Raw genomic sequence first — 22,946 nt, forward strand, 5'->3', positions numbered from 1 at the left:
TCTGAGGGTGGAGCCCAGTCCCTTGCATGTGCAGGCAAGCACTCAGTCTCCGAGCTACAGTGCCAGCTCTACCTCTCGCTTTCTCAATCCAGAGATCAATGGCTCTGAGGCCTTTCCACACACAAACAGCGGATGGAAAGGCTTGTTGGTGCACACTGCCAAGATAACTTGGTGAACTAGTAACCTAACTCAGTTAGACAAACATTTATACCTACTGTAACAAATCATTTGCTGCTGTCAGGTGGTATAAAGCTGATAGGAGCTAACAACCATGCTCTGGGTTAAAAGAGGCATGCAAGCAATTAGTTAACCGCATAAACTCTGTAGTTGGAGAAAAATAAAAGTGACTGGAGTAATTATTTCTAACTTGTATGAAAGTCGTAAGAACTTGGAAAAGCTCCATGAGAGGTAAACAGGTGTGAAACAAGTATGAGTTGGTGGGCAGCCCTGGCATTACAGGAGCTAAATGTGATAAGTTATGAAGTGTAGAACTAAAAAATGAAGAAGGCATTAAGTATTCTGTAGAGGCGTCAGGAAGTGGTGAGAACTGAAGGAGAGGGGCTGCAGCCAAACTATCAAGGAGCCTTAGTTTAGACAAAGGGTTCCGTTCACAACGAGTGGTGAATACAAGTTTCCAGAAAAAAGGACGGTGATACGATTAGGGCAGTGAAGCATGGACCTTACTGATGAGTATGGTAGGAAGGAGAACCATTACCAGGAACCACTGCAGCCCTCAAAAGGGAAGTGGCTTCAGACAGGAAGGAGCAGAGCCACAGCAGAGGCATGGCTGAGGGTGAGCTTCTGATCTGAGCAATGAGACACGGAGAGGAGAATCAAGGTTGCCCGAAGCTTGCAGTCCGAGTCTCCTCATACACTGGTCTCTCTAGCCCAGTTCTTTCCCAGACATTCAAATCCTGTGGCTCTTGAGGTCAGTATAGAAATGCAAACTTACAACCAATCAAAACACCCAATGCCTCGGCCACTTCCCAGAATACTGTGAACTGGAGAATTCAAATGTTCAGTAAAAACTGTTTCTGCAGTGTACATATAGTTGAGCATCTGTGTTCCAAACAGAAACAGAAGACAGATGCCACAAACACGGTTTAGGACAAGAGAGGCTACTGACTTAGATGCAGCTCTGGTTTCATGTTTATTGTTTATGTCTTAAATTATCGATAAATTTGGTTCCCATCCTCCAAATAACAAGAAAACAAACAGCATGTGCTATTTCTAAAAAGTTGGACAGATTTTTTTTTTTTAATTTTATTTTTATTTTATTTGCATTGGTGTTTGGCCTGTATGTGTGTCTTCGTGAGAGTGTCAGATGCCCTGGAACTGGAGTTACAGACAGTTGTGAGCTGCCATGTGGGTGCTGGGAATTGAACCTGGATGCTCTGGAAGAGCAGCCAGTGCTCTTAACCACTGAGCCATTTCTCCAGCTCCCAGATTTCTAACAGATAGGATGGGATAGTCTCTCCAAAAATGTGGTGATATTTAAGTATCTATACCAGTTTTCTTGTTAGAAGAATGAAGAGTTAATTTCTAGCTTTTTTTTTTCTTTTTCTTTTTCTTTTTTTTTGGTTTTTCGAGGCAGGGTTTCTCTGTGTAGCTTTGCGCCTTTTCTGGAACTCACTTGGTAGCCCAAGCTGGCTTTGAACTCACAGAGATCTGCCTGGCTCTCCCTCCCGGGTGCTGGGATTAAAGGTGTGTGCCACCACTGCCCAGCTAATTTCTAGCTTCTAATCTAAGGGTAAACTCTGAGAATTTTAGTCATAAACTTTGGGAAAATATTAATCAGAAGAGAACTCCAGCAAAAGAAGTTAGGTGACATATTTAAAACTTGCCAAGCACTTCAAATGTATGTTCGTGAAGCTTACCTAGTGGGAGCGGAAACAAACATACTTCACTCACACACCTGAAACCAAGCAGTGCAATGTCCCAACAGCTGTGACCTAAGAATCGGTCTGAACGGATCGTCTGGTGTGTGAACTCCCCGGGTTCATGTGCTAACTTCTCTACACGTTAGTTCCCTCTCCTATGCAATGTATAAAACATCTTATATTAAAACAGACTTCTGTTTCAAATTAAATGTAATGATGCATGTAAAATTCTTACTTTAGCTTCTGTTATTGCAACGGGCAACAGTAATTCATTACTAATCAGTATTACTGATAGTCTATACACCTAATTGATTCCTGGTCTTTAAGTCCTCAGTGGCTCACTCCTTCCAAATTCTAATTTAAAATACTTTCTATCCATTTAAACTGAGGTTGCAAAACACATTAAATTATAGCACCCAATTTCACAGGTATTGTTTAGTAGGCTACACTGTAAATGAAGCCACAAGTGTAAGTGAGGAATATGAAAGTTCAATAACTGCTCATGAAAGGAGGCAAAAAAAGCTATCAGGAAAAATAAATGCACAGCTTTCTAAAGTACCCTGTCCCCAGGGAAACATCTAAGCAACCCCTGCACCTGAGGCTCAAGGAGCATCGCAGAAGAGGAAGGACTACCGTAGAGCCAGACGATCAAGGAGTCTGCTGTGAGATTGCATCTCCTAGTGACATAAGAAGCTGCACCTGTAAAGTCTCACCAACATGACTGCCTACACATGAGCTGATTAAGGAAGGGCAACAAGAGACAGGCTGCTGTGGTCAGGGGAAGGCCCATGAGGCCTCAGTCCTACACAAGGAACTACAGGCAACCAAGGAACGCTGAGAGTGGGAGAAAGTCTTCCTAGGGAAAAAGACACAACTGGTTATCCAGTACCAAGTGGTCAGCCCTGAAACCATACAAGTAACATTACTAGACTGAACAGGTTGTATTTAGAAATATGTATGCATGTACACATATATGCATGTAACAATTAGTGAAAAGAGAGGCCAGTAATTTGAAAGACTGCAAAGAAGAATATATGGGAGGGTTTAGAGGGAGAAAAGGGAAGACAAAAATGATGTAATTATAATCTCAAAAATAAAAGTAGAAACTAGCCGGGCGTTGGTGGCGCACGCCTTTAATCCCAGCACTCGGGAGGCAGAGCCAGGTGGATCTCTGTGAGTTCGAGGCCAGCCTGGGCTACCAAGTGAGTTCCAGGAAAGGCGCAAAGCTACACAGAGAAACCCTGTCTCGAAAAACCAAAAAAAAAAAAAAAAAAAAAGTAAAAATTCTTTAAAGACAAAAATAATAATTATAAATGAATCAACTTATTTCCAAAACAAGTATGGGAACATACAGTAATCCCTAGGTGTCCAGTATTCCAAGACACTGTTCCTTACAATGGATACTAAAAATGCAAGGTGCTCAAGTCCCTTGTGTTAAAAATGGCACAGTATCGATGTATCAGATCCTGATTACTTACACTGAAAATGTTAAGTCAATTATTGTCCTGTTTGTTGGAGACTAATGTCAGGAAAAAGAAAAAGAAGCTGATACATATAGACACAAAACTTTCTGTTTTTTTTTTTCTTTTTTTTTTTTTTAATTTTTTTAAAACTGAGGTCTTGCTATATAGTCTAGACTGGCCTGGAATTCATATGTGCCCCAAGTTGGCCTTGAATTTATGATTCCCTGCCTCCATTCTAAGTATCTTTGACTGAATAATTTTGACTGGATCAGTAATTTGGTGGAACCTGTGGACACCAAAGGAATACTAGTGGCCCTCTCTGAGTGGCTCCACAGTAGTTTTCTACTTAAGTCTGCACTTGCACTCTGAACCCCTAAAATCTATTTGCTACACAAGAGCCATCTGATCCTTCTGCCTGGAATTCTATGTCAGATCCCCACATCACCCACCGCCTTGCCTAAGCAGGTCAGGCTGCAGGAGACTTGAATGCCATGTCCTCAGTGAACCCTTCTCTGAAGACAGGCCAGGTCAGCACACTTCCAGGTAGGGTCACACAGCCTGGTCGTCTCTGTGCTTCGCTGTCCTGAACTGCAGTGTGTACTGTGCTTGTTCACAGTCTGAATCCGATCCTGCTCACTTTACTCACTGACAAGCAGCACCCAGTATTAGGGAGAACTATGTATTAAATGAGTAAATGAATGAATGTATAAATAGATGAGTTCTAAAAGAAGGTATGGCCACACCTCATAAGTATAACAGTAAAGTACACATATAAATAAATATATACATATATACATTTTCTAAACCATCAATAAAATGTCTTATTTACCTGTACAAGGCTGGCCCTGAGGATTACAGTAATTCTCTGTAGTCATAAAAATAACAGCCAATCCAATTTCTGCTTCAGGAATAGGTCTAAGACCATGCCTATGAGAATAAAATGGTTTAAACATAGTAATATACTAAAACTAACAACTTTCATTAACATAATATTAAGTGTGACAAATCTATTTTTCTTCCCAAAGAGACACTAAAATTTTATGGTATGGACATAACTTGAAATGTGGAAAGCATTTTTAAATTCCTCACTAGGGCAATATTGTAGACAAGCCATCACTTTCCAGCAACATCATCAGTAAGATCAGGGGCTACAGCAAAGGAGGAAGTCTTCCTAGTTCTACACTGCTAGGATAATTTTTAGAATGAGCAAATAGTACCATTTAGAGACAACCAGACCGTCATATACAAATCTACGATTACACTGATCCCCAGTAGAAAAGACAGCAAGGAGGTGGGGAACTACAACTCACCATATGTCTTTCAGGCATCTTTGTGAGGAACTACAACTCACCATATGTCTTTCAGGCATCTTTGTGGGGAACTACAACTCACCATACGTCTTTCAGGCATCTTTGTGGGGAACTACAACTCACCATACGTCTTTCAGGCATCTTTGTGAGGAATTGAGATGATAGAGTTTTGCTATGCTGCAAATAACTAGTCTCAAACTCATCAATTCATGTGATCCTCCTACCTCAGCATTGAGGGTACTGGAATTGTAGGTTGGCTTAAAGTACTTCATTCAAGAGTTTCATGGGGACTCTGTTTGCTCTATTCTACAATATGGATGATTTTATAAAACAGAATACTTAGTATAATTTTTAAAAACATTATATAGAAACTGTTACTTAAATTTTAAGCTACAAAGCACCTTTTAATATTCATTGAAGAGTTGTTTTAAATGGTTGTGGTAGTCTGAATTATATGACATGTTTTATGTGTTCTCAATTTAGAGTTCTATTGCATGTATAATTATAACAATAAATGCACTAAAAATAAGACTTTAGGGCTAGAAGAGATGTATGAAAAGTTAAGACCGTCTTTCCCAGTCTATATCCTCTACCCTCTCCATTCAATTAGTGCAGGATTAGCTACAGCTGGCTGGGAGGGGTAGCTAAATACTCACTGAGGGTCCTTCTATGAGGAAAGACCAGCAGTCAAAAAGCCTAACTATGGTGGGGTGTGTCGGTATATGACTTTAATCCCAGCACTCTGGAGACAGAGGCAGGCAGACCTTTTTGAGTGTGAGGTCAGCCTAGTCTACATAGTGAGTTCCAGGACAGCCAGAGCTACACAGTGAGACCCTGTTCCCCTCACTCACCCCACTCCCCCACAAAGAAAGAAAGAAAGAAAGAAAGAAAGAAAGAAAGAAAGAAAGAAAGAAAGAAAGAAAGAAAGAAAGAAAGAAAGAAAGAAAGAAAGAAAGAAAGAAAGAAAGAAAGAAAGAAAGAAAAAAAGAAAAAAAAACGGTCAGCTGTGATGATCTTTTTTGATTGGCTCAATTAGACATGAAGATGGCAGCATTTTGGCTCTGAGGAGAGTCCTGTACATCAGGGATGGAGAGGAACTCAATTAGCAGGGTACCTGCCTATCACTAGTACATGAAACCCTATGTTTGATCCCTAACATAAATCAGCATGGTGGTTTAAGCTTGTAATCCCAGCATACAGGAGGTGGGACAAAAAGATCAGAGGCACAAAGTCATCCTTGGCTACACAGCAGGTTTGAGACAAAAAACAAAAACAAATCCAAAGCAAAACAACAGAAAACAGCTGACATTTTCCCTACTTCTCCATACTAGTCCATGTAAGTATATGTATACTTTCCCATATAGGCATACATATATATGGAATTACATATATTAGTATATGTAATGTGTACGTACAAGTAATTATGAATGGAAAACTTTTAGATTCTAGGTACTTTTAGAAAGTATTTTACTTTTTGAGTTTTAACACCAGCTTCAATATACTGTGCATAAAAACTACTAGTTCATTAAGTTTAAGAAGCTGATGGATATTGCTTTAATCCCAGCATTCAAGAGGCAGAGGAAGGTATTTTCTGAGTTCAAAACCAGCTTGGTCTACATAGTAAGTTCCAGGACAGCCAGAGGTACATAGTGAGACTCTGTCTCAAAACACACACACACACACACACACACACACACACACACACAGCAAATTCTTTAAATTTCATTAAAGGAGCAAAAGGCAGACAATATCTAGATAGAATTATATAGATATTCCACCACCTAGCACCCCAAAGCACAATTCTTAAGTACATGGCATGACAAACCTTTGTGTACACATTTACATTAACTGGGCTGCATATAAAATCTACTTGCATTTTTAACCAGTGAAGAATGATTATGTACCTTTGAAGCACATCCATTATCAAATGAATCCATTTCCTCTGGGAGTCAGTAATTATGATTTGTGTATTTGTTATTCCTATGTCGACAACACAAATTCCAGAAGCTGAAAAGAAACTCTCTTCCTCTTCATTTTCTTCTGCTATCAGTCTGGCTTCCCCTCCTCCAAAAACAACTGCTGAACTTAATTTCTTATGCTAGAAATGGAAGAAACATTTCACCAAGCAAAGCATCAGCTGCAGCGAGGCTTTGGAGCACATTCTCACTATGTACAAATTGGACTTGGCAATTAAGAGAAGAATTCATCCTCCTTCCCAGTGGGCAATTGGAGCTTCCACTTTGAAAACCCTAGATCAGCGGCCCCACTATATAGTCCACACTCAGACACTGTTTTCTCACCACACTCCCACAGTTCTCCAAGGGCTGATTCACCTGCGTGATTGTGCCACTATAACATAAACTCCCGAAATCCACATTTTGGAGCACAAAAGACATTCCACAAATGTTCTGTTAGCTAAACCAGGTAGGACTTAAATGTTTTCTGTCTCTCCCACTATGGTACCCACATAAACTAAACAGGCCAATCAGGCAGTGTTAAGAAATACCATGGTGGCACACGCCTTTAATCCCAGCACTCGGGAAGCAGAGCCAGGCAGATCTCTGAGTTCGAGGCCAGCCTGGTCTACAGAGTGAGTTCCAGGACAGGCACCAAAACTACACAGAGAAACCCTGTCTTGAAAAACCAAAAAAAAAAAAAAAAAAAAAAAAAACCATAATCAGCTACATGAGCAGAGCAGGTTCTAGCACATAAGCAGCTTTTTATCTTATTTCACACATCTACACAAACCCCAAAATGAAAAGCCCTAGCATCTGCCAATAAGAGTACTAATGTGGCAGCTAGACAGATGCCTAAGTGACTTAGAACACTGAATGCTCCTCCAGAGGACCTGCGTTCAGTTTCCAGTAGCCATAAGGGTGGAACTCATAACTGTCTGTAATTCTAGTCACAGGGTACCTGACGTCCACCTCCAAGGGTACAAGGCATGTGATGCACAAGCAGACAAAACATCCATACACACAAAAAAAATAAATACAATTAAAAAAAAGAAAAAGAAAAGAAAACTAATGTATTCTAGCTTTAAAATTACCTGTTTGGCATTTAAAAACACAAATGTTTTCCCTCTGAAGATTTGTTTTCTTTCTTGTCGTCCTGATAGATCGACATTTCTATTTCCAATGGTCGGTTCATCAATGGGCGGGTAAAAACTGTAAAATAATTAAAATACATTCTAAAAACATACTCTTCTCCATGCTGACTATTGAATTTGTGAATCCAGTGACTACCTGATACCAAAAAGGTTGAGTTCCAATATTACTTGAGCCAGGCACAATGACATATGTCTGTATCTCCAGGAGGTAGAAGCGAGAATCAGTTCGAGGCTAACCTGGCCTACATTATGAACTAGAGTAATTGATAGAACATGTTACAACACGAGAGACCAGTAAGGGCTACATAGTGAGAGCCTGTCAAACAAAACAAAACAAAACCAAGAAGAAGCAAACAAAAACCAGTATTTTCTGGGGTTTTGTTTGTTTTTCATTTTCTTGGTAAAGCTTTATCTGAAACAAAATTACCAAAGGTATCTAGATGCCTTTTCCTAAAATATGATATCAGTTCCATGCATTATACCAAATGCCTCTGTATTTTCTTAAAATAAATACACTAAGGGATATGATTGCAAAAGACACACACTAAGCAAAAGTAAGGTTGAAAGGCGGTTTGTGGCAGATCTCTTCTGGAGAATGTACAGAAAGCACATGTGATCATCTGTGCTCCAGAGTAAGGAACACAGCATTTGTGAGTCCACAGCGGGCTGTCAGCAAGCATGCTTTTTATTCCAGAGGAGAAGCCACTTCATCTCCCAAGATTTCTTTCTGCAAACACTGCACAGGAATGGCTGTGGAAAGGGCTGGCAGACTTCAGTCTTCCCACAGCCAGCAAGTTACATATGAATGCCAGATGTCTATGGAGACTCTCCCAACAGTGAGAGTCATGTTTGAAATAAAGTAACTGAGAGAACATGTTACAACATGAGAGTTCTGTACAAACTGAAAGGGAACTCCCTCTTTTCCTTATATTCAGACACACACAATGTAGACTTTCCTATTTGAATATACATGATACACTTAAACAATCTTTTTTTTTTTTTTTTTTGGTTTTTCGAGACAGGGTTTCTCTGTGTAGCTTTGTGCCTCTCCTGGAACTCACTTGGTAGCCCTGGCTGGCCTCGAACTCACAGAGATCCGCCTGGCTCTGCCTCCCAAGTGCTGGGATTAAAGGCGTGCACCACCACCGCCCGGCATTTAAACAATCTTTTTCAACACTGAGTCTTCTAAAACTGACTCCATCTATTCCCAGTACTTTGGGAATCATAAATCACATCAGGTCCATGCAGTGGTGACTGCCTTACCCTGTTCCTTGATGACCTGCAAAATGCAGATGTAACTGTACTAAACAAGACAGCATTTGCTGCATAATAACACCATAGCATGCCCTGATTTAAATTCAGAGCTATTCATACTTTTTCAGGATTAAAAGAAGTATTTATGACATCAAGTCACTACAGTTTATTTGCTATCCCTTTCATATTCATTTCTATTAATAATTTTTTAAAAATTTTGTTTGAGTGTTTGCATATATATACGTATATAATATATATGTTGGTGTACCATGTGTGGACCCCAACTGGAGTTACAGACAGTTGTGAATTTACCATCTAGGTCTGGAATGAAACCCAGGGTCTTCTGAAAGAGCAGCCAGGACTATACAATGAGGAAAAAAACTGAGCACTCAGTCTTAAATAGATGCAGACAGGTATAATAACCTACTACTAGGCAAATGACTACATACTTTTTGATTGTTTTGCGTTTTTCTAAGACAGTGTCTTGCTATAGAGCACAGGCTGGACTCACCTTGCTGAACAGGTCAGTCTCTTGAGTACTAGGATTACAGGACTGTACCACCATGCCCAGCTCTTGATATGAAACATTCACTGCCAATTGCCAGTATAAAACACTGACACAATAGGCCTTTGAAGTTAACAGTAAATTAGGAGTTATTCAAAAGTCTTCCTAGAGTAAAGTTGTTCACTGTGGTCATGGGTATTAACAGCCAGAAATCGGAGTAGAAGGAGAATTCAACAGCTAACTCTGAAAGCTCCAAACAACAGGACATCCAGCAACAGAAAACATTTACCCTGCACCTAAAGCAAACTGGAATCAACAACGGTTCACGCTTTGTAGTCAGAGTTGTTATTTACAGGACTTCACAGACTCCCCAGAGGCAAACAGATGGACTTCTGAGGGAGAGAGAGTATGATTTTGTTGGGACCAAGCAAGTATATAAGGGATGCTTCCTGAAGCTGTTCTCACAGGGCTGTAGGACTCAAGGTTAAGAACCATCCACTATTGACCAGAATCCAAAATATTGTGTTACCTGCTAACCAGATTATAAAATAAATTTCCTAGATGAAAATTATATATACAAAAAACCCAAGCCAATCAACCAACCAACCAAACAACAAACAAAAAACCCAGAAGATTCTAATTTTTGGCTACTGTTAAACACAGACAACTGTGGTGATATATTATGTACCCTACTAAAATTTGCCTGAAGATCAGAGAACACGCCACTAGATTAAACACAGATGCCAGCGAGTGGTGGCACACACCTTTAATCCTAACACTTGAGATCTCATGCCTTTGCTACCAGTAGTATTTGGGACGCTACACGCCTTTAATCCCAGCACTAGGAAGTAAGTAATACGGCTGGGCAGAGAAAGGTATATGAGGCGTGAGGAGACAGAACTCGAGGCTGTTTGGCAGACGTGTCCCTTTTGGCTAGATGCTTTTTCAGCTTGGCTAGTGGCCTATCAGCTGAGGCTGTTTCAGGCTGAGGAGTCCTGGAGGTAAGATGTGGCAGTGGCTTGTTCCTTTGTCTCTGACCTTTCAGTATTTACCCCAATATCTGGTACTGGTTTTTTATTTAAAGACCATTTAACATGAGGCATAAATGGTCTCTAAAACAAGTGTATTGGAGCCAGGTGTGGTGGCATATGCCTTTAATTCCAACACTCAGGAAGTAGAGGCAGGCGGATCTCTGTGAGTTCAAGGCCCAGCCTGGTCTACATACTGAGTTCCAGGTCAGCCAGGGCTATAAAAAAAATATGTATTGGAAAAATAGCCTGAATCAGGTAGTTTAAAATTGGTAATAAAATACCAATTACCAATAAAATTATTATAACTTGCAAAACATTTTAATTAAAAATTTAATTAAAAAATTGTCTTCAAAGCTGAAGATACAGTTCAATTGGTAAAGTGCCTGCCTGGCATACAAGAAGCTCTGGGTTCACTCCCCAGTACCACATACACTGAGTACTGTGGCACTCATTTGTAACGTTAGCAATCAGGAGTCGAAGACAAGATGATCACAAGTTCAAGTCATCTTTTGACTACACAAGTTTAAGGCCAGTCTGGGACATAGGACAGAGTGTCTCAAGACAACAGAGCTGAGGGATGTGTCAGTGTATAAGGGCACCGGCCACTAAGCTAGACGAGCTGAGTTCAGGGTTTCACCAGGCACTCCAGGCTGGTGGTGAATTCAGTACCTTCTGCCTTAGCCTCCTGCTGAACACTGGGGCTGTCAGCATGATTTCCACCTCCAGCTTCGCTGCACTTTTGAAATGAGGTTACTAAGACCACAGTCCTGGCCTCTGTGGCTTCAAGCTTTGGGGCTTTCCTCCTCAATGATTCGAGGTACTGTCACCTGTGCTCTTTTGACCACACTTCAGGGTCATTCGTTGTCCTTATGTTTTGTTATTTAAAAGTATTTCAATAAGTGTCGATAACACTTAAGATTTGTTCCATAGCAACAGGAAACATTTGACATGGAATTAATGTGGTGGTATTGTGTTCCCCAAAATATTGTGCACCCTAATAAACTTATCTGGGATCAGAGACAGAACAGCCATAATATTAAACATAGAGGATAGGCAGTGGTAGCACACGCCTTTAATCCCAGCACTTGGGAGGCAGAGCTAGGCAGAAATCCATGTGTTCAAGGATATAACCAAGCATGGTGACTCACGCCTTTAATCCCAGAAAGCGAGCCTTTAATCTCAGGGAGTGATGGTAGAAAGCAGAAAGGTATATAAGGCGTGAGGACCAGAAACTAGAAGTATTTGACTGGTTAAGCATTTGGCTGGTTAAGCTTTTAGGTTTTGAGCAGCACAGTTCAGCTGAGAGCCATTTGGATATGAGGACACAGAGGCTTCCAGTCTGAGGAAACAAATCAGCTGAGAAGTTGGCCTGGTGAGGTTAGCTGTGGCTTGTTCTGTCTCTCTGAGCTTCCAATGTTCACCCCAATACTTAGCCTCAGGTTTGATTTTATTAATAAGACCATCTAAGATTCCTGCTACAAATCAATGTAAGTAAAACCAATGCCTACTTATTTCTATGCTCTATTTTATTAAATTTAAAGTAAGTTATATACCTTTCAAGTTCTGGAGGCTGTTTCTTAGACTCAACAGCTTTGAGAAATTCAGAAAAGTATTCTGGCTTTACAATTGGACGTCCACAAATGAGTGCACATATGGTCTAAAATAGAAAAATCATATGTAATTATAAATACATATATTCACACAATAGCTTATTTAAAAGGAAGCTGTAGGTTATAAACTACAAAGAGGTGGTTCTACACTATTTTTCCGTTCAAAGTCCTAAATGGATAAAGGAGACATAATCTAAAGCAGAAGTCAGTACTTGGTCGCAACTCAGGGTTAGAACATAAACCACTAATAAGCACTCAGATTTAAGAAGTCCTCAGTCACTCTTGTAACTAGAGGCTGGTGAGACTCACTCAGGTACACTCAACTACAAGTCCTCAGTCACTACTGTAACTAGAGGCTGGTGAGACTCACTCAGGTACACTCAACTACAAGAACTCAGAAGTGATCATAATCTTCCACAGGAAACAGGAGTGAGTCCTGAGATGGTGTGGGGACAGGAGAAGGCAGACTTGACAGAGGAGACGGGAGACGCTAACCTTGAAAAGTGGCAAGCACTTTGTCTCTACTCTCTGTTTTAGACTGCAAACATGATCTACGCAATCAAATGAACTTCACAGTAAAGGGTCATATAAAACCTTTTAAAAAAGGCAAATCAAGATCTGAACTAGAATTTGTGTGTTTTTGCTTCTCTGGGACAATAAACAGCGAAAAGCCATTCGAGCCTAAATACAAGCAATGGGGTAGTCACACATCAATCAGAGCAAACAACTGTGAGTCTGTGCGCATTACGTTAATGACGTAAGCTGACAGACAGAGCCAGGTCTGCACATAAAGACTGCCAACCTACTTTAATGGTGACTTTAACTGACGCCATGGCAAGGTGAGTACATTCTTCTGTCCAGTTGTTGGCAGTGAGTCCTCCGAGCTGTAATACAGCTTGATTTAAAACAGTTTTCCCAGAGACGTCCAAACAAGAAGAACAAACAACCAAAGGCTCGTATTCCACTCTGTAAATGAAAAGAAGTTATATAAAGTTAGATCGCAGTTCTGGGGGTAGCAACTTAGAGGACTTTAAAATATCAGTCACTTTAATGTTAATGTATTTTTTTCCTAAGAAATTATCATTTCTTAAGTCTTGAGTCCTAATGAAAAAAAAGCAAGGACCAAAAATTGGCATTCCATGTCATCTATGAGGACTCAAACACTGACCTGCCCTTAGGACTCTCAGGGCCCACGCCAACTCATTCAGCCACGGAGGTTTCACTTCATCGTCTGTAAAGTCTCTTCTGGAATTCCAAAGAAAGCTGTGGCTTTCACATCAACTTCTTACCTGAATTTACTCTCAAATACCCCAAATGTAACTCTATCTCCTGTCTTCAAAGTGTAGGGAAGGCCATTCTGCATTTTTTCCTCATTAACAAAGGTTCCATACTTAGAATTATCTTTTATTGTTAGTGTAGGAATTTCATCTGTTTGACTCTGAAAAGAAAAATCAACAAATGATTTAAAGTCTTTAACCACTTCCTAATTACAGGGTAGATTTCATAAGATTAGTAACTTTCTGGGTAATCAAAACTAAGTAGATGATGAGGCTGTCTTCAGGGATTGATCACTCAACTAGCAATTCATATTTTCCCCTGAGGTCATTTCTTAAAGCCAAGAATTACTAAGACAGTGTGGATTTCCCTAACCACTCAATTCATTCTTCTGAGGCTTTTTTGTTTGTTTGTTTTTTGGTACAGTCTGTTTTGTGTTTAACATATCAGGTGTATCCTCTCCTATACATTTTTTTTACATTATCGAAATCATTCCATTAAAAACTAATCTAAGCCCGGTGGTGGTGGTGCACGCCTTTAATCCCAGCACTCGGGAGGCAGAGCCAGGCGGATCTCTGTGAGTTTGAGGCCAGCCTGGGCTACCAAGTGAGTTCCAGGAAAGGCGCAAAGCTACACAAGAGAAACCCTGTCTTGAAAAAACCAAAAAAAAAAAAAAAAAAAAAAAAAAACAAAAACTAATCTGATGAGAATATAAGGTTAAAAACTAGAGTTTCTGACTGAAGGTAAGTATTTTACTTTTTTCTAGAGGAATCTCAATAATAAACATTTTCCCCTATTCCTAAAAGAACAGACTTAAAATCTGAATTTCTCTGAGCATCCAGCATTTACATAAACACAGCCTGTGCAAAATGATGGTTTTACTTATGCTGCAAGTACTAACATAAGCACTGACAGTTACATAAACTCACTTCCACACCCATGGTTGTAATAAAACACACCCAGAGCATTAAAAGGAGCGAATCGGAATAAGCCAGTTATTTCCCCTAGTAAAATATATCAATCCCCACCCTGAAAATATCAGTGTCCACACAGCTGCATAAACTCCTTTAAGACTGTGGGTCATGAAGGTAGTTTACTGTTGCCTTCCCAGAACTGGCACATGACTGATACACACAACTATTCAGTAAATGTCCTACAGTTTGGATCTGAGTGTCTTCCAAAGACCCATGAGTTCAAGGCTTAGCTGTCAGCTATGGGGCCAGAGGAAGGATTCAAAGTTTGTGGAAGTGAGCCCTGGAAAGAGTTCTCAGACTCCACTCTTTGCTCTGTTCACTTCTTGCGCCAGCCAAAAGTCTGCATGGTTCTCCTAGAGGAAAAGTCTGCATGGTTCTCCAAGAGGGAAGCAGCCTCCTATTAAGTGTTCAATGATGTATGGCACGGGCCACAGATCCAATACAATGCAGCAAAGAGATCAGACAGAAACCTTGAGCCAGAATTAACATAAACTGTTTACCTTAGGTATTTCATCACCATGACAAAAGACTACCATAAAATCTTTACTAACACTTTCTCTGAATTTCAAAATCACCCCCCCCCAAAAAAACTATTCAAATAGAGCTTCCTATTTCAAAATAAATACTAGAATCCCAGCTATTTACATGTGGGTTCTTGTGTTGTTTTTCGTTTTAGACGAACAGACAAAATGTCAAATCTGCTCACGAGACAGGAAAATAAAGCCAGCAGCATACCAGACTGGTTGCAGGGAAGTTTGCTGTTAGCACCGCATGGTTTCGGCTGATTGACTGATCGTTTTCTATTAGAATGGCACAGTTTTTCCTTCCAACAATGTACTCTACGCCAGCCAAAAGCCTGCATGGTTCTCCTAGAGGAAACAAAAGTAAATAAATGTAAAGTACACACACATACACACATTCGTGGTACAGGACATATTGTACAGGTTATTGCAAATAAATCACACTTCTGCTGTTTAAATGCTAAGCAACTTGACATGTGTGTACACACACACACACACACACACGCACACACACACACACACACATGCACACACATGAACGCACGCACGCGCACGCACGCACGCGCACACACATATATATCTTAAATGTTTTTTTTTTCCTTTTCTTTAAAAACTTTTGGTGGCTTTATTTCATGTGTTTTGCCTGTATGTATGTGTGTATGTACATCATGTATGAGGGTCCCTGCAAGCTCTATGGCTGGCAGCAGAACAATCCACAGAGAGCCAAGAATGAAACTTGGTGCAGTTGACTTAGTTAGCCAGTGCTGGTTCAAACCTCTGACACTAGGCAGTTTATTTTAGCCATATTTAAGCACAGCGCAATTTTGGAAAAAAGTGATCCTGAGGAAAACTTAGTCCCATGTGTACAACAAAGCTGAAGATATGCTTACATTGAAACTCTTTACAAGGTACATATGACCTTTTCCATAAGACTGGTCCTGTTGATGCAGAAACAGTGCTCAAGATAAGGATCTAGGGAGAAGGACTGAGGTAAACACAAGGCCTGTGGGAGTCAGGATTGGCCTGGTCCTAAGATAGCACAGAAGTTACACAGGCTGCTATACACGTGGCATCTCTCATAAGGATGGGTTTTACGGACTGGGAAGCAATGCTCAAGATCCAGGGGGAAATTCTGGGATAAACAAACGTAATAGTCTGAGGGATTCGGGTGAAGCCTGGTCAAAAGAGCAGCAAGTTGTGAACTACATCCTTTCCCAGTTGGAAGACAGGCAAACATCCCCTTCCTTTGAAGAGACAAGCCTGTGCATTTAACTCTCCTGTTTTCCCTAGTACTTATCTATGTGCACAAGGACCTCATACTCTGTACAATCACGTATGTGCTTGTTGCCCCTGGAAATCATAAGAGGCCATTAGATCCCCAGGAACTGGAGTTACAGATGGTCGTGAGCCACCATGTGGATGCTAGGAACTGAACCTGGGTTCTTTGCAAGAGCAACAAACGGTCTTAAGTGCTGAGCCATCTCTCTAGCCCCACATGTGGTTTTTTCTAACAAAGCTTCACTGAAGGATATATGAGGTTATCTAAAAACACGGAAGCCTTTTTCTTTTTGCAAACGAAAAAATAATACTGAATGAATACTCCCTCCAACATAATATAAATTTAATGTGCCACAAAAACAAAATCACACTACTGATTTTGGAGTTGATTAAATGATTTCAAAACTTCATTAGGAAAATATCTTAAAATTAAAGCAGGTAATGGACAAGTTGGCACACTTTTAAACCTAGCACTCAAAAGGCAGAGCCAGGCAGATCTCTAAGTTCAAAGCCAGCAGCTGATATAGTTAAGACCCTTTCTTAAAAAAAAAAAAAGGCTGGCAAGAAAAAATATCAAAAAATATTTTTATTTTATGTGTATGAGCATTTGCCTGAATGTCTGTGTAGTGCATGCATGCAGTACTCACAGAGGCCAGAGGGTGGTGTCAAATTACAGACTGTTGAATCAAACACAGATCCTCAGGAAGGGCCGCTGAAATTTAATATTAAAGGAATTTGCCCTATCAAATTGCAAAACATGCCAAAAAGCGATAGTAATTAAAAGATGTTTCAATGGACCAGGAAAAAACCAATATAGATTAATACGATTAAGTTCAGATTAGATGCAACTATGCAGTTAAGAGACTTGTTTTACTGTTAACAGTAGCATTTCAAATTAGTGAAAAGAATATTAAAAAAAAAAAAAAAAAAGGGTGGTGGTGGTGGTGGTACACGCCTTTAGTCCCAGCACTCGGGAGGCAGAGGCAGGTCCCTAGAAGTTCAAGGCCAGTCTGATATACAAAGTAAATTCCAGGACAGCCAGAGACAAACCCTGTCTGGAAAAAACAAAAGCAAAAACAAAATCAACAAAACAGCTGTAAATCTGGACTGCTGGAGTAATAGCATATGTGGTGGAGGCTTGTGGGGACTGGGAGCATGGGCTTCTATCTGAGAATGGTAAAGTAGTCTCAGAACTAGACAAACAGGAAAGGAGTCCAGTAGGACCTTAGCATCCTTTCTAAACCGCCTGAGTTATACTTGTCAATGAGATTTGCGTTCGCTTTATTTCATTTATGGGAGGAAGTTTCACTATGCTACCCAGGCTTAGCTTCGAAGGAGCTGGGATTACAGGCAGGCACCATTACACTCATTTTACCAGAGATGAACCTGGACAGTTACAAGGAGGAACAATGTTCTATTAGTTTATGATGCAACACAAAGGTGATCAACTAATTTAAAAACTAATCCCTTAGCTTCCATCAGATGCTGAGATGCATCTCTGCCAATGAGTCTAGAAGCATATTTACTCTGCTATCATCTGTTAATAAAGGGTTAAGGCTGCTTGGGTGAATACCAAACTACGGCCTAAAAGTACATTTTTCTAACAGAAAGCCAGTTATCAGCCAGTCACAGACCACCAACCGATTAGATGGCATCCTTAGACTGTAAATGTCTCCTTATATTGCCTAAGTAAGGCAACTGCTGAGGCAAAACTGAATGACGGCGTTTTTCTAAGTTATTTCCATTTTCAGTGTATAGATTATAGCTTGACCAAGGTGCTGTGTGAAGCTCTGTGAAGCAACCGGCTCAAGGTGACAAGCAATTCACGAATCTTCAATCACTCAAACTTGAGTTTGGCAAGTTGTTTGTTTTGAGACAGGATCTGAGGATAATTTTACTCCCGATCCTCCTTCCTCTCCTCCCCTCCCAAGCGTGGAATCACACGCATGCGCCACCAATTTTCTGATCTCTCACAGAAACCCATAGAGCAGCTAGGCTCAGGCTAGTTACTCAGAGTCTGACTTTATTTCCCATGATACTGTTAGAAAAATGCCTCCCCACCAGCTTCCCGGAGTCCAAGATCCAATCACAGGCCAGTGCTTAACTTTCCGTCAACTAATAATACGTGATAACCTTCTCGCTGCGTAAAATGGGTGGGTGGGGGACTTTTCCCCATTCTTCTGACAGTTTGGGGGGAAATGATAAAAACTTGAAAGTGGTCCCGTGGTGTCATGTGACTCTCCACAAGCATGCTCCGGGCTGGGGCTCCGGTCCCCACCCTACGTCTCCCTTCAGGCCTTCAACTGTGCCGCGGTTCGCAGCCGGGCCGGAGCCGGTCTAACCTGGGTAGGCACACTTCACCGCCTGGCTTACGCGGGGCTCACGGCGGGGCTCCCAACAGGGATCCCGACACCCAGTGCGGCGTCCGCCGAGGGTCTGAAGCCTCGGCGACACCGGAAGGCGAGCAGGACGGACCGGAAGCGCGCTCCGCAGCTCCCGGCCCCCACCTCTCCGCAGCCGCTCCGGGGACGAGCTCCCTCCCCACCGCCTCCCTAACGCGCCTACCTGGAGCCCCAGCAGCGGCCGGGAGCAGCTTCCACATGGGTCCTGCGCCTCAGAACCCTGCGGCGTGCCACGCCAACCGCGGCTGTCAGGCGTGCGCGGCCACCGGGCTGCACTGGCGCGGGCTCCGGGACGTGCGCGCTCCCAGGACTCCGCCAAGTCCTTCGGAAACGCGGGAAGGAGACCGGAGCGCGCCGCCGGCGCCGGGCGCCACCTGGTGGTCAAAGGGGAGCAGCGCAGAAAGTGTCCTGTTAAAAGGGTGTGACTAACCAATCTCACTTCAACGCTTTAATCCGCAAACTATAGTAGTGTTTTAAAATCTCCGAAGTAATGTGAATTTTAAATTAAATGCATTAAAGTACTGGCTGGTTATATTATTTCCCTATATTGTCTTAATTTGCATCATTTGTGGTAGTATAGGTTAAAATGCCAAAGCCAACTTTATGTTTAACCTTTTCCAGTGTGTCCTCAGTGCATTATGCCCGAAACATATGTTTGTGTCTTTCCACAATGTCATAATTTACCGAATAACAATAAATAAACAAGCTGAATTGGTATCTTTGGCCGCAATTTGCCAAGTAGTCCCAATTTCCCTTAATAGCTGATCATTGGCAAACAGGTTTTTTTTTTATTCCAGTTGTGATTGCTAATAATAACTTTGTGATCACACTGTTACACGTCATACAGTAAGTGTGTGTGTGTGGATTAAAGAAAGAGACTGCAGCAGACAGTGGTCGAGGGATTTTGGAGGCCAAAGTATAGAGCTGATACAGATGCAGGTCGAGGATGCAGCACTGGCCCAGCATGCACGAAGCACTGGTTTTGTTCTTCAGTACCAACAGATAAATAAATAGCACAGTAATCTTCCCATATAGTGTAATTGACTATTAGATTACATATGATGTATAATAACATGTAAATCCTAAGTAGCAAAAATAAAATAAGAAGAAAAAAATCTATACATATATTCAGCAGCAGAAATAATTTTTTGGGTTTTTTAAGACAGGGTTTCTCTGTGTAACCTTCGCTGTCCTGGATCTCACTCTGTAGACCAGGCTGGCCTTGAACTCACAGAGATCCGCCTGCCTCTTCCTCCTGAGTGCTGGGATTAAAGGCGTGCACCACCACCGCCCGGTAAGAAATACTTTTTAAAATAGTATTTTTGGTCAGTGGTTGTTAGAATCTGTAAACCCAGAACCCTTAGAATCTAAGGCTTAGATTAGAGTCAACTGTTAACACCAAGGGACAAGGGAAGAAAGGGGAAGGAGCCTCTTCTTTGATTTACAACAAGGAGACCTGAGCCTGAAAATTAAGTTTCTTATTTTATTTTGTTTTGTTGATGCAGTCTTACTATGTAGCTCTGGCTTGCCTGGAACTCTCTAAGTAGACCAGGCTGACCTTGAACTAATAGAGATGTGCCTGCCTCTCCCTCCCAAGCACTGGGATCAAAGGTGTGCGTCACCAGGCCCAGCTAAATTGCTGACCTTTTACTCTTAATTGTGAGTATACTGTAAAGCTGGGAGGGACTGACCACTCTTTTCAAACACTTTCCCTACCCCAGAAGCTATGAGCCTTGACTTCATCCAGATGAAATGTCATAAACTTACACAAGGCACTGAATATTGGGTTTTTATAAAACTAACAAAAACATTAGCTAGTACTTTTATAGACAACATTTGATTAGGACAACTGAAGTGCTGCCTCAACTCGCTGCTCCTTTTCTTCCCCCGAGGTAGTTGCTTTCTTGTTCAGCTTGCTAAACAATTACAACATGGGCGACCATGAGAAAAGAAATATCACAACAAGAGTGCCCGTTCCTGTCACATCATTGTGGCTTAGCAATCATTCTTTTTTTTAATTAAATTATTTATTTTACATCCTGACCACAGTCCCCCCCCCCACCTCCTCTCCTTCCATTCCCTCCTCCACACCTCCCCTCTGCCCCGCCCTCATCTACTCTTCTGTATTTGCCTAGAAAAGGGTAGGCCTTCCATGGGTGTCAACAAAGCATGGCATATCAAGTTGGAGTAAGACTAAGCACCTCCCCCTGTGTTCAGGCTGGGCAAAGCAACCAGGATGAGGAGTAGGTTTCCAAGAACCAACCAAAAGCACCAGGGATGGTCCTGTTCCCACTGTTAGAAACCCCACAAACAGACCCAGCTATACACTGTCACATATATGCAGAGGGCTTGGGTCGGTCCCAGGCAGGCTACTTGGTTGTTAGTTCAGACTCTGTGAGTTCCCATGAGACAGGCTAGCCTTTCCTGTAGGTTTTCCTGCCGTGCCCCTGACCCTCCTGGCTCCTACAATCCCTCCTCCCTCTCCTCAGCAGGACTCCCTGAGCTGGGCCCAGTGTTTGACTATGGGTCTCTGAATCTGCCTCCATCAGTCACTGGATGAAGGCTCTCTGATGACAGCTGGGTAGTCACCAGTCTGATCACAGGGGATGACCAGTTCAGGCTATGCAGCCGCTGCTGCCAGGAGTCTTAGCTGAGGTCTTTTTTGTAGACTCATGGGTGTTTTTCTTGAAGCCCCACTTTCCAGCCATCTCTCTCAGCACTTTTCTCCTCCGCCCATCCTCCAACCTGATTCCTCAAGTTCCCATGCCCACCCCCACCCCACCCCAACCCCCGCCCCAGTCCACCCAGGAGATCTCCTCTATTTCTCCTTCCCAGGGAGATCCATGCATCCCCACCTTGGGCCCTCCTTGTTACCTAGTCTCTTTGAGTCTGGATTGTAGCATGGGGTTATCCTTTACAGCTAATAGCCATTTATAAGTGAGTATATACCATGTTTGTCTTTTTTTGGGTCTGAGTTCAGGTGACTTTTTTCTAATTCCATCCATTTGTCTTCAGATTTGCTGATATCATTGTTTTTAACAGCTGAGTAATACTCCATTGTGTAAATGTACCACATTTTCTGTATCTATTCTTTAGTTGAGGAGCATCTGGGTTGTTTCCAGGTTCTGGCTATTACAAATAAAGCTGCTTTGAACATAGTGAGCAAGTGTCCTTGTGGTGTGATAAAGTATCCTTTGGGTCTTGAGGTAGATTGATTCCCCGTTTTCTGAGAAACCACCATATCAACTTCTAAAGTGGCTGCACAAGTTTGCACTCCCACCAGCAATAAAATAGTGTTCCACATCCTCTCCAGCATAAGCTGTCATTTGTGATTTATGTTGCGGTCTTTGACGCCCCTGGACTTGAGTTTTGTGCATGGTGATAGATATGGATCTATTTGCAATCTTCTACTTGTTGACATCCAGTTATGCCAGCACCATATGCTTTCTGTTCTCCATTGTATGTAAAAAATCAATTTTCAAAAATCCATTTTCCATAGGTGTATGGAACTACATCTGGGTCTTTGATTCCATTTCTTTGATCAATGTGTCTGTTTTTATGCCAATACTATGGTCTTTTCTTTTCTTTTCTTTTCTTTTCTTTTTAAACTATAACTCTGTAGTAGAGCTTGAGATCAGGGATGGCAATGTCTGGAAGTTCCTTTACTATACAGGATTGTTTTAGCTATCCTAGGTTTTTTGTTTTTCCATATGAAGTTGAATATTGTTCTTTCATGTTCAGTAAAGAATTGTGTTAGGATTTTGATGGAAATTGCATTGAATCTGTAAATTGCTTTTGGTAGGATGGCCATTTTTACTATGTTAGTCCTACTGATCCATGAGCATGGGAGATCGTCCCATCTTCTGATATCTTCTTCAATTTCTTTCTTCAAAGACTTAAAGTTCTTGTCATACAAGTCTTTCATTTGCTTGGTTAGAGTTACCCCAAGATATTTTATATTATTTGTGGCTATTGTGAAGGGTGTTGTTTCCCTGATTTTTTTCTAAGCTCTTTTATCATTTGTATATATTAGGGCTATTGATTTTTTTTGAGTTACGCTTATATCCAACCACTTTGCTCAAGGTGTTTATCAGCTGTAGGAGTTCCCTGGTAGAATTTTTGGGATTGCTTATCATATCATATAATCTGCAAATAGCAATATTTTGACTTCTTTCTTTTCAATTTGTATTCCTCTGATTTCCTTTTGTTGTCTTATTGCTCTAGCAAGAACTTCAAGTACTATATTGAATAGATATGGGGAGAGTGGACAGCCTTGTCTTGTTCCTGATTTTAGTGGAATTGCTTTGGAGTTTTTCTCCATTTAATTTGATGTT

At 41.3% G+C, this 22,946-nt stretch overlaps 1 protein-coding gene across 4 annotated transcripts in view; it reads right to left on the bottom strand.

Annotated features, from left to right (window-relative positions):
- Positions 1–18,920, bottom strand: part of Nbn (nibrin) — a 36,355-nt gene extending 17,435 nt beyond the window's left edge. The window contains exons 1-8 of one of the 4 annotated variants that reach the window (XM_037202384.1): positions 18,776–18,920; positions 15,147–15,280; positions 13,452–13,600; positions 12,969–13,128; positions 12,106–12,209; positions 7,703–7,820; positions 6,558–6,751; positions 4,173–4,270 (exon numbers count right to left, since the gene is read on the bottom strand). In XM_037202384.1, coding sequence (XP_037058279.1) covers positions 4,173–4,270; positions 6,558–6,751; positions 7,703–7,820; positions 12,106–12,209; positions 12,969–13,128; positions 13,452–13,600; positions 15,147–15,280; positions 18,776–18,812 — 994 coding nt within the window. In that variant the 5' untranslated portion in view covers positions 18,813–18,920. Of the gene's footprint in view, positions 1–4,172; positions 4,271–6,557; positions 6,752–7,702; positions 7,821–12,105; positions 12,210–12,968; positions 13,129–13,451; positions 13,601–15,146; positions 15,281–16,857; positions 17,076–18,552; positions 18,658–18,775 lie in introns of those variants that run through there. The other 3 variants (XM_028871624.2, XM_037202386.1, XM_037202385.1) reach the window with 3 other exon arrangements.
- Positions 18,921–22,946: the final 4,026 nt, after the last annotated feature.

The sequence above is a fragment of the Peromyscus leucopus genome, chromosome 2 (assembly GCF_004664715.2).
Source record: "Peromyscus leucopus breed LL Stock chromosome 2, UCI_PerLeu_2.1, whole genome shotgun sequence".
Taxonomy (NCBI): domain Eukaryota; kingdom Metazoa; phylum Chordata; class Mammalia; order Rodentia; family Cricetidae; genus Peromyscus; species Peromyscus leucopus.